Genomic DNA, 11,465 nt, shown 5'->3' with positions numbered 1-11,465 from the left:
TATCATAATAAATTAGAAAGAGGTTTATGTTCTCTATTATCGTCGTAGATAGATAAAAAAATGATGTAGATCTTATGTAACGATCGTGTGTCAACTATTAATAATTTTTCTATCATCACTCATAAGATATAAAACATTACAATGATATTTAAATCAATATTTATAATCTACTCCGTAAAGTTTTTAGCAATGACCATGATATGCAGTACCGAATGGTACCATTTGGTATGGACGGTACGTACTAATCCGACGGCATATCGGTACGTAGTCCGGTACCATTATAGTGCAACAGTATAACACTGTAGCAGTGCTATAGTAATGAAAAAAATATATAAAATTATTCGGTACACCAGGATGTATCGTTCGGTACACCGGTACTGTACTGAGTCAACCTCAAAACACCGGTACAATACGATATTGCATGGTGATGCCCTCCCACCATCTTAGGTTGATTGATTTTGAGGTTAATATGTATAAAAATATATTAAATATAAGTTAAAATTTTATGGATACTAATCATAGTTATAATTAAAACATTACTTAATAAGATTTGAAGTATTTAATAAAATAAAATAATTTACGGAAAATACAAAAAATGATACCATATTAAAAAATCCCTAAATAGGGGACCTTTGTGAGAAATCGCCTCAGCTGCTCATTTAACTATCTCATGTTATTTATCCATCTATATCTATATAAATAAATTAAAATACGAGATTCTTCTTCGTGCGTTGAGGTCGAGAGAAGACCATCGAAGAAGGAAACGACGATGATGGCGCTGCTCTCCTCGTCCGCCGCTACACGGCCCATTCGTCGCCACTTCGACCGCCGCCGCCTCCTCTCTTCCCCGATCCATCTGTACCGCCGCTTGATCCTTCCATATCCGAAACCTAATGCCACCTGTTCTGCGTCTTGGAGAGAGCTGGGGGCTCTTCCCTTCCTCTGCGCCCCGCAGATCCGGCCGTCTCTCGAGGTTGCTGGCTTCTCCGGCGCTAGCCCCGCCGCCTTCCGCTTCTGCCAGCAGGAGCCCCTGGCCCTCGATGCGGCTTCTCTGGCCGTGAAGGAGTGCGAGTCGGATGACGAGCTCCTTGCGGCCGTCCGCCTCCGGGTTCGCACCTTCTACGACGAGTTTGACCAGTCATCCGGTGACCAGGTGAGCATTTCCGAAATCTCTGGATCTTCGTCCCTGTCATTCCTTCGATCTATTTCTTGATGGTCGTTGCCAAATTTATAGTCAATAGGGTTTTGGTGCTTGATATCCTCGACCATTAGTTAGTTGGTCTCTGAATTTGGCATTTCATAGGTCTTGAACTTAGGGTTTCCAAGGGAGAAAAACAAGTCCAAGTAATCCTCTTTAATTGTTCGGCAAAGTGCAGGTTTCGTAGCTCATGTGTGTGATACTGATGGTATTTATTCGTTTTCAAGTTCTGTTAGGATCAGAGGAGGCATCTGGAAGAGAGGGAGTTTGAAGCATTGAAGGATCGCATTGATGGTAAAAGGATTGGATTCAAAAGAGTTTCTTGCATAAATGCCACACTGCCGTTATCACCATTGTTAGGCCATGCCGATGGCCTTTGCTCTGCATGTATGGTATGATGATCTTTTTATGAACTATAATTTACAACTGCTGTCGTAAACTAAAATTTTGGCATCTTTATTATGTTGGTGCCTATGAATTCAGGGGAGTATCGCATATGTATCAAGAACATATTGCACTATTGTTTCTATACACGCAATTAGTACAGAACAGGAGCTTATTCTTGCTCCTTGTTTCAATGTATCACATAGGACCTTTGCAATAAAAAGTGCTTTTTCAATATCCACAAATACTTTCTCAATGATCTGTTATCATTAATCAGGTAATCTTGTTGTGTATTTTAAGAGCTTATAAGTGCATATAATGCATGTGCTAGTAAATTGATTTGCAGTTCTGCCCCCTCATCTTTTTATATGGTTTACTCCTCCTCGCTTCTAAGTAATATTTTAAAAAGTGCTCAAGATTTGTACTAAGATACTTACAATAAATATTCAATTTAGTATAAATAAATGCGCAATCAAGTATAAAGTACCTATAGGTGAAATTCTACTAAAATTAAAATAAAAAAGTATTTATTAAAGCATATCAAAGAAAAATGCAGGAGGAATGTTCCCCATAAACGTCGGGTCAATCCAAGGCATTGGCTTAGCATATTATAATTGTTTGTAATTATGAAAAGAACGTCTCTGATTAACAAGGTCTTAGATGGTCAACTCATCATGATTTGTTGACTCATAGATTTGACTGATTTTGAAGCCCTTGTGGTGCATGTTATGCTAACTATGAAGTGGCAAATTTGACAACCAACAAATGAAATCCCACTTCACCAATCCCAAACTGACCCTTTTAAGGTGGCACATTCAGTTCATGGTTGGGCTTTGGTCTAGAAATCTTTATCTGTTGGCTGGTTGGTCCAGTTCAAGCCAAGTGTTTTTCTGTGACAACAAGGTGAAAGTCCACCTGATATGATTCCACTTGAGTTATTTGTCTGAGAACACAATGGAAAACATGTCCTTAATCATGAACCCAAATTGATCCAACCTGTTTCAACTCAACCTAACAAATTACTTATGTTTGTTAGGTCCCAACCAGACTTGAACCAACTTATTGACAGTCCGGCTGGTCGGCATGGGCACCACATGCACCTTAGTTTTTGCATGGACGTATTAGTTCAGGTTTCTCCCTCAAGTTTTTGGCATGGTGCTAACTAGTTAAACTGCAATGATTTTTTATGCCCTCAAAATTATGTTCAGAACTATAATGTTTTTTAAATAAAGGTATGTGAACTGTAGCCAAGATGCTAAACTTAGCAGGTCTATGAAACAATGCTGTTGAAACTCAAGTCAATCATGCAAGCAATTATTGTCATAATAAGTTATTGTATTTGTCCTTCACGCAATGCAATCCCTCCAACAGGAGAAAGCACTTCTGTTTCATTCTATTCTGATCACTGGTCACACCTTACTGGAAGCGAAATTTGACATGTGATCTTTATAGGTTTTCCAGCTTTTTCGGTTGATGTAATAGTGTCTTGATCAATGAAGAATCATGTAGGCATAATCATAATTTTTTTGAGATTTGGGCCTTAATTTGCCCTTATCACTTTTATTTGAGGCTCTGTCTTGGTAGTTCACATACATTTTCATTTTAAGTTGTTATTCTCTAACATGAATAGCATTTTCTGAGTCAATGGAGCTTGATATAGGTGACAGTTAGATTATTGATGAGGTTGCATTTCTCAACTGCCACTATAGCAGGTATTTCAAGTTCCGTATGATTAAGCCATATAAATTCATTTTTGAATTGTGATTATTACGAGGAGAAGGAATAGTTGGAAATAGCTCTGTTTCAGTTAAACGAGTGTCCTGTTATAGATAATGAATTGCAATTGCAAGTTATTTGGACTTTTCACCTTTTAAACAGCCCTTCAAATTTGGGCTATGTCCAGTCACTCTGCATAAGGTGAATGTTTTGTTTAGTTCTAGGCCATTTTACTTTTCCCTACTTAAGTTGTTGTCTGAAAGATCATTTCTCTAAGGTATGGATTACTGAGGTAGACTAATGAGGATCTGATTACTTGTTTATATGCTAGACAATTTTAGGTTTTAATACTTCCAACATGTGTCATCAAGGTTTCCTGTTTCTATCTTTCTTGATTTGACTAATGGATCTTTCACTGTTTACATTCTCATAATTTACGAATACAAGATTTTCTTAGAATAGAAAAGTAAAGGAAAGTAGTTTTTAGTTAGTTATTTTTTAGTGAAAATATGTCGAGCATTTATAAGGTGTCTCACTTGTGCTTTATGAATATGCAGTTTTCTCAAAATGGAGAAGATCGAGTAGTTGTGGCGACCCTAGATATCAACCAATGTCTCAAATTAGCTGATGAGTTGACAGGAAAGAGGCCTGAGGTATGGTCTACATATAGCGTATTTCGATGGTGAATTGATTCTTGATTGTTGTAAAAAAAAAGTGTTTTGGTTGACCTTATCTACTGGGATTCTTTCAGTCTGAATGGGTAATGGTTGCCATTTTGTTCTCTAGCTACCTATAATGACAGTTTTTGCCGTGTTAATTGTGCATGGAATCTGTTGATGAATCTTCAATAATATGCACATGGATGGAATTGGTTAGAATGCAGTTATGTTGCATGATGCCTGATACATTTGTGTTGGTGGGCTAAAGATTCCACAGAGAAAGCTATCTGTGGGACAAATATTTCATCACAGTTCATAAATTTAGCTAATTTTGCAAGAGCAGTTGCTGATGTTGGATGCTGAAAAGTGTAAAATATTATATGATCCATATGACTGCTCAAAACAAAAAGCAATAACCTTTAAGCAGATTACCTTGTTTACCTCAAATTTCACAAGCAGGTTCAATTTCAAGCTACTAATGTTTTTTTCTCAAAGGTACAGTTTGTCTGCTGTGTGCTCTCATTTAGTTCATGATTGGTCAATTGTTTAAGACCACTGGCTTCTCATTTGTAATTGGTTTAAACAATTGTTCCTAATTTGTTATTGATTACATGATCATAAACTTGAGCAACAATGAATCCTTTGTATGCTTTTCCAAACTTATATTTGTGTCTAGGTTTATCAATTTATTATTGATTGCTTTAGTTAGTATTCCATTGCTTCATATTTGTTCTTTCGAAGAAACTTGATATTAATTTATTCATCACAATTAAGCAACTTTTACAGGTACTGGGAGCTGGTCTCATGAGGGCATATTTAAGTAATGTCTGTGTTGCCAAGGAGCTGCAAAGAAATGGTTTGGGATTTGCAATAGTCTCCAAATCGAAAGCAGTTGCTCGCCGTTGGGGTAATCGTCTCTTCTACGAGTCATTAATATGAATATTTATCCTTCTTTGCATAATTGTGTTTTGAAAATAATTAACTTGTTGATCATTATGTGGTGAAATACATTCTCACTAAGACATAAAGAAGGTTAATCAACATCAATGAGAAGTTAGGAAGATTTTTGGTTGTTCATAAGCAGATTTTATCGAGTATACCAAACCAGTTTGGTTTTTATCATCTTAGACATGTTATGATCAGCAAATGATTGAGCTTACATATGGAATTAAAGGTCTGAAGGCCATGAAAGAGACGAGGATTTTTTTTTTGTTTTATTAGAATAATAATCTAAAATGGTGACCCATTATTCTTCTGGACATGAACCCACTAACACTGCCTTAGAAAATTGTTTTATGCTTGTGATTTGTCCACCTGAGACTCGCAAGCACGAGTACTACATATGATGCAGCCTAATCAGACAACTCCCTTTACTCTTGAATTCACCCAATATCAAAATTTATTTACGCTGTATTTTTTTGTATCAGGTATAAATGATCTTTACGTACATGTTGCTGTTGACAACGAAGCAGCACTAAAGCTGTACGGAAAGAGTGGCTTTGTTTACGAAAATGAAGAGCCAGCTTGGCAAGCCAGATTTCTCGGCAGGCCTCGCCGGTTTCTTCTCTGGACCGATCTTAGCCAAATCGAACTTGTAGTATAATGCAAGTTCTCTAATCTACAGTATCTGACAATTGCAAACATGTTAGTCCCGATTTGTCCCAAAGCTTATAGGTTCGGATTATATTTCATGTTTTCTGAATCATGTAAAACAATACTGGTTCTGTAATGTTAATTTCATGAAGCCAATGTGTAGATAATACAATTGGATAGCTCAAATTGAAGCATTTATTAGAATCTTCAGACCTTTTGTATGTGTTAGTGCTTTTGAGGTTTTCGTTGAGAGTCGCCTGGTACACACTAAGATGTCATATGTGGACTCAAACCCTCGGCTTAAACTAAGATGATGAGACCGGCCCAAGAAAGCTAGGTCCGGTCCATTTCCAGAATGTTCCGGTCTCTGTCCCTGCATATGCAGCGAATCGATGCTCCTGGTGCCAAATGGAACCAGGGACGAGCCTCCAAGGAATTAGGTGAGCCCACGCGAGGGCATCGTCCCGCTTGACATGGCGACGGCCGCGACCAACAGGCGTGCCGCCAAATCCGATCGCACGTCTACGTGGCCTCGCGAGCCTTTTACTGTTCTCGCCATGTGAATTCCTCGTAGTTTAACACCCCTCGCCCGCCCATAAATACTCCGGCCGAACAGCCCTCCTCGTCCACATCAACCAGTGATTAACCATGGCGCCTCGCGAGACTATTATGGCCATCTTCCTTGCGCTCTTACTTTCTTCGGGCGTGGCGAGAGCCAGGTCAGTGAGGAAAAATCTGGGTGTGAGCTTGGGGGGCGGCGTCGGGCTCGGCGTCGGCCTGGGGCTTGGCCTGGATGGTAGCACCGGCACCGGCTCCGGCTCCGGCTCTGCTTTTGCTTCCGGCTCAGGCGCCGGGACGGGCTACGGTGCATGGTCCGGTCCTAATGGGGATTCTTATGCTTCGTCTGGCAATGGCGTTGGGTTTGCTTCCGGTTCTGGGAACTGTGGCCACGGGTGTGGTTATGGTCAGGGCTCAGGTGCAGGGTCGTTTGCTGCCAATGGCGGCGATTCGGCCGCTGGCAGTGCCGGCATTGGGTCCTCCTATGGTGGTGGATCCAATGTTGTCGGTTCCGGTGCTGGCTCAGCTTTTGGTTCTTCTGCCGGTGGAGGATCCTTTGGTGCGCCTGCTGGTGGCTCGGCCGCTGGCGACGGAATCGGGTTTGCTTCTGGTTCAAACCGCTGTGGCTCTCGCTGTGGCTCCGGTGCGTCGTCTGCCGCAGGTGGAGGTGGATCGATCGCCGGCGGTGGCTCCACCTACGGTGGCGGATCCGATGTTGTCGGTTCCGGTAGTGGCTCCGCCGCTGATTCAACCGCCCGTGGCGGATACTACACTGCTCCCAGCAGGGGCAGAGCACGCTCCGGCCCGGACTGCGACTCGTCCTCGCCATCGGGTGGCGGCTCGCAGGCGGGCTCCAATGCTTTCTCCGGATCACAGAGTGGATCTTATGGCGCGTCGGGCGAGGGCTCGAGCTCCGGTTCTAGCTCTGCCGCCGAATCCGGTTCCAGCTCCGGCTCGACCTCAGGGACGCAGGGCTCCGGCGCATGGTCCGGTTCCGGCAGCGGCGCGAGTTCTACGTCAGGCTCGAGCTCGAGGGCAGGCTCGGGGGCCTCTGCTGAAGCGGGATCATATGCTGCTTCAGGAGCAATCTCCGGCTCCGACGGAGCTTCATACGCGGCTTCCAACGCCGGCTCTTCATCGTCGTCATCCGTCTCCGGATCAGGGTCCAGCTCGTGGTCTGCTTCCGGTGGAGCATCAACGTCAGCTTCCAATGGCGGATCTGGCTTTGGTTTCGGTCCTTACAATCCATGGACTGGTTCCAATGGGAGATCATCCAGTGGCGCAGTAGGTCATGGATTTGGCGGTGGGTATGGCTTTGCTCAGGGTCGAGGCTACGGGGCTGCGTCTGGTTCAGGCTACGGCGAGGGGTCTGGTTATGGATCAGGGTTTGGCTCCGGGGGTGGCCGCGGTTGACGAAGACGCATCGGAGGCCTCGACCAACGCATGCATGGATGGGTTAATAAGCGTGAACATTGATATCTCTACGTTCTTTTGCTTCTGCATGTGAGGTTCTCGGTTATGTTCTTTTCCGTTTATTCTCCTTTCAATCTGCAGAAAGCTTTGCTAGAACACGTGTGATCTCGCCCAAAACATTACTAACCATAGAATGGTGAAAATGAGTGGTCGTTTCATCATAAAATATTTCATAAAATATTTCATAAAATATTATTTAACATAATTTAAAAAAAAATCACTCTTTAAGATAATTAAAAAAGAAATTATTTTTTCTTTTATCACTTATGTCCACATCAATATATCTCGAGTTAGTAACTTAAGCATTAAAGGAACAAAAAATATTTCTTGATCTCAATTTTTATGCAGGTAACACCTTGAGATATTAACGTTTCTATCTTAAAAGCACATTGGATAATCGAATAATCGAATGCGAACTAACCAGGACGTTAATAACTTATTCCATCAAGTGGCCTCTTTAGATTTTAGTTTGAGAATAAATTCCTTATAACCGAGAGATTTCAACTATCATATCATATCTCAAGAAGCAATAACTTAGAACTGAGAGCCACCACATCATATGTTATGAGGGAATTCGAGTACATGTTACCAGTATGACCAAGACTGCAGAAAGTTGAGAATGCACACAGAAGGGAAACACACCGAATCAACCATTCAAAACTTATGATCAGATTCAACAGCTTTTTATACAGAATTGTTATCAACCAGTGTGGTATATATCCGTTGATCTTACACAAGGAGAATCCAATCAATCTCCACTTACAATCTCCTGTGGCCCCGAATGAAGTTGGTTTTGATAAGGGAAAGTGCCGAGGAGCATGCATGTGCTCCAGCCATGCAAAATGCAGCTGAAACTAAAAAGAAAGCCTTCCACTGCCTTCTTGATGCCAGAATGGCCATAGAAATGGAAGTAAAAGCCATAAAAACAAAGGCATTCCTCCAAACTTGGAATGATTTAACAGCACTTCTGCATTCCTTGCAATGTACTATGTGGCGGAAGTAGCGATTAATAGGGTTTGGAGCATGAATGTCTCCGGTTGCACCCTTGGCAGGCATGGAAGAAGAAATCCCAGCTGTCAGCCCAGCAGGGGCATGCTCTACAACTGCAGGGTCTTCAGCAAGTGAGCACGAGTTATGACCAAAAAAATAAGGCATGCCATGGCCTACCTTATCCTTCCACCTCCTGTACTCGGCAACCCAAGTATCGCAAGACTTGAGGTTGATGTACAACCTTCCCGTTGGTGCCTTCTCCTTCCAGAGGATTTCGTTCTGTGATGACAAGAAGCCCATGTCTTGTTCGAGGACCTTGCAAATATTCTGATGGAAGAACCAGGTTGGAAGCAATCTGACAATAGGGGACCTCAGTGTCGATCCAAACCGTATGATGACCATGGATTTGCCTTGCCCAGTAGGCCGGCATAAGAAGAGAGCCGAGACATACTGTTTGGTGCCATCCTTGTCGATGTACTCATTGCTATTTTGAAGAATGCAAGGAGCTTCAAAACGTAGGAGATTAGTCAGAGCTGGAGGCTTTGATTTGCTCCAGGATCCTGCGAAACCCCTGCCACTGCGCTTGGTCACCTCAAACAACAATGCCTGTGCATCCTCTCGTTTGGAGTAAAAATCTGTTCGATCATGTGATATAGGAACATGAGCAGGATCCATGAAGTTCTCAAGAAGTATCGAGTGATCATATGGGAGCTCATGGATTGTGGAGACATCTTGAAAGCCTGGCCTTGCATAGTGTTCAAACCAGGGGAGCTTGTTCTCATCTGGTGGGTTCTTGTCCGACATCCAAACCCATACGACTCCCTGAGAGTCTTTAGTTTCATAGGTTCTAACACAAGCAGACCGAGGAATTCGAGCCCCATCTGGTAGCTGCAGCCACAAATGAGAAGTGTTTTCTCCATGTTAATTGTAGCTCTTCGTCCTTCACGGACACATTTCTAAGTCAAGGGTAAACTGATGAGAAGTTGCCATACAGTAATACAACAAATTCACAAAATAATTGATGATAGAGTTTCAAACAAAAGGACTATATGGAGACCTGAGGTATCTTTAAGCATTTACCATCATCTCCAAATTGCCAACCGTGATACAAGCACTCTAATCTTCCATCAACGAGTTGACCTTCAGAAAGTTTAGCCAACCTGCACATCATTTGAGGACATCTAAGGACCCTTCTAAGACAATACATCCTGATGTGTCGATGAACTCCAGAATAAGAATGGAATTTACATCATCTTTTGAGGAAGATAAGCATATCATTCTTGAACATTAATGATTGACTATATCCTTCCAGATTCAACACCAATTCATTGCTTTCTGCTGATAAATTCAAGATTGTCATAAAAATGAAAAAGGATGAGTTCTAGCCTTCTAAGTGGTCGATTCATGGTCCTAGACAGTATATACTTACATGCCAGCCTAGAAGCTTTATGATCAAAAGCTCTAGATTTGGTTTTGTTGTACATCACAAATGTCTAGTCCAATTAGCATCATTGAAACAAACTATGCCATGGAACATGTTCACATACATTAAGAGAAGATAGATGAAGTATATCGTATTTCATTTAGAAGATAGATAGAGTTTATATCTAAACTAAAGTACAGGTTTTCATTTCTTTATTCCCTTGATTTTTTAGAGTTCCTCGACTATTAAACACCAAATATATCTTTTTCATGGCAAGCTCTTTGTTCCGACTCCCCTACACCCACAGAAGAGATGCTCATTCCATCTCATCTCCAACATGATCTAAGCCATTCAAACACCACAAACTCTCTTTTTATTTTTTTTTCTTTGACAAAGGATAAGTGATGAAGATGGGATTCATCAGCTAAACTAGCTGATGCCTTCATCTCTTTTTCTTTTCTTTTATACATGAAAACTCTCGACTTCCCTTAGTGTTGTCATCTCTCACCTCTTCCTCCACAAATTATATTCTCAAGCACAAATGTGGAATTCTGCATTCTAGCATAATACTCATCTAAGTTTGGTCCCTGAATGTAAGCATTTTATACTACAATTTTAGCTTTCCTAACAGATCAGTAGGTCTTGTAGGAGCTCCATCCAAATGGATGCAGATGGCCCCTGCGAAAACCGCAAAGGAAATGCATGCTGTCCAAAGACATTGTAGAAGAGATTAAGATTCAAAAAGGGCCTCTTTCTTACACAATTCAGTTCTAGCTTGATACCTCTTCCTGCGTCAATTGTGGCTCAGATTTGCTTCTATGTTGGTTTATTTGCTGAGAGGATCGCGTTCTTAATTGAAGATTTTGTGAGCAAGAGGTTTCATGGCTATCGAACTCCAAGTTTCTAATGATTATCAAAGTACACATTTCAAGAAAGAACATAGCAATCGTACCTGTGGGGGCACCGATCTTGGAAGCACCGGATGACGCCGTTACCATCCCGAAACAGAACGATCTTCTCGTCGAACACGGTGTGGGCCAAGGGGGCGTCCTCCGGCACCTCCGCCGTCAGATACAGTGGGTACCACTCCTCCCTCCAATCGTATTCCTCCTTCACCTCCTCCTCCTCTGGACGCAGAAGCACTTCCTCAGTCGACATCGGTCCCGCCGCCACCGACCCTGTCCCGCGACGCCATCTCTGGCGGGAAGTGGCGGCACCCGGTTTCCCCTTGGTCGAAGCGACAAGGAGGGGTCGGCGAAGGAAAGCGGCGAAGACGCGAGGAGACGGTTTTTGGAGCGAAGGCAAGCAGGACGGTAGAGCCATCGGAAGCAGAAGGCGGAAAGTGTGACGATAGATTGAGTGGGAGCATGTGGTGGTAAGCGCACGGGGCGGTGATAGTATCTCAATCGCTTCAAGTTCGGATATCGTCGGGTCTCGTCAAGTTAAGAAAGGTCGGGAGAGAGCCACGTGG

At 42.4% G+C, this 11,465-nt stretch overlaps 2 protein-coding genes across 3 annotated transcripts; one reads left to right on the top strand and one right to left on the bottom strand.

The window, feature by feature from the left end:
* The first annotated feature begins 712 nt into the window (after positions 1-712).
* Positions 713-10,755, top strand: LOC103983174 (GCN5-related N-acetyltransferase 7, chloroplastic). 2 transcript variants are annotated; one of them, XM_065105712.1, is made up of 5 exons: positions 713-1,153; positions 1,435-1,590; positions 3,856-3,951; positions 4,744-4,864; positions 10,643-10,755. In XM_065105712.1, the coding sequence occupies exons 1-5, from the start codon at positions 770-772 to the stop codon at positions 10,726-10,728; spliced, it is 843 nt and encodes a 280-aa protein (XP_064961784.1). In that variant the 5' UTR covers positions 713-769; the 3' UTR covers positions 10,729-10,755. The 2 variants fall into 2 exon arrangements, with proteins under 2 accessions (XP_064961784.1, XP_009398639.3); XM_009400364.3 differs by lacking the exon at positions 10,643-10,755 and adding an exon at positions 5,385-5,760.
* Positions 8,210-11,419, bottom strand: LOC103983177 (protein TIC 55, chloroplastic-like). The gene is made up of 3 exons (XM_009400368.3): positions 10,947-11,419; positions 9,629-9,731; positions 8,210-9,459 (listed from the first exon to the last, which is right to left on the bottom strand). The coding sequence occupies exons 1-3, from the start codon at positions 11,315-11,317 to the stop codon at positions 8,341-8,343; spliced, it is 1,593 nt and encodes a 530-aa protein (XP_009398643.2). The 5' UTR covers positions 11,318-11,419; the 3' UTR covers positions 8,210-8,340.
* Positions 11,420-11,465: the final 46 nt, after the last annotated feature.

The sequence above is a fragment of the Musa acuminata genome, chromosome BXJ2-4, assembly GCF_036884655.1.
Source record: "Musa acuminata AAA Group cultivar baxijiao chromosome BXJ2-4, Cavendish_Baxijiao_AAA, whole genome shotgun sequence".
NCBI lineage: Eukaryota > Viridiplantae > Streptophyta > Magnoliopsida > Zingiberales > Musaceae > Musa > Musa acuminata.
Note: the sequence above shows the minus strand (reverse complement) of the source record. Positions and strands in the feature narration are given on the sequence as shown.

What these genes read in the sequence shown, in the direction of transcription:
- LOC103983177 (XM_009400368.3), bottom strand. Translation starts at nt 11,317, where the DNA reads ATGGCTCTACCGTCCTGCTTGCCTTCGCTCCAAAAACCGTCTCCTCGC. An exon ending in CAAGATCGGTGCCCCCACAG is followed by an intron (nt 9,732 to 10,946) that starts GTACGATTGCTA and finishes AATGATGTGCAG; the next exon opens with GTTGGCTAAACTTTCTGAAG. An exon ending in AATGCTTAAAGATACCTCAG is followed by an intron (nt 9,460 to 9,628) that starts GTCTCCATATAG and finishes TTGTGGCTGCAG; the next exon opens with CTACCAGATGGGGCTCGAAT.
- LOC103983174 (XM_009400364.3), top strand. Translation starts at nt 770, where the DNA reads ATGATGGCGCTGCTCTCCTCGTCCGCCGCTACACGGCCCATTCGTCGC. An exon ending in ACCAGTCATCCGGTGACCAG is followed by an intron (nt 1,154 to 1,434) that starts GTGAGCATTTCC and finishes AAGTTCTGTTAG; the next exon opens with GATCAGAGGAGGCATCTGGA. An exon ending in GCCTTTGCTCTGCATGTATG is followed by an intron (nt 1,591 to 3,855) that starts GTATGATGATCT and finishes ATGAATATGCAG; the next exon opens with TTTTCTCAAAATGGAGAAGA.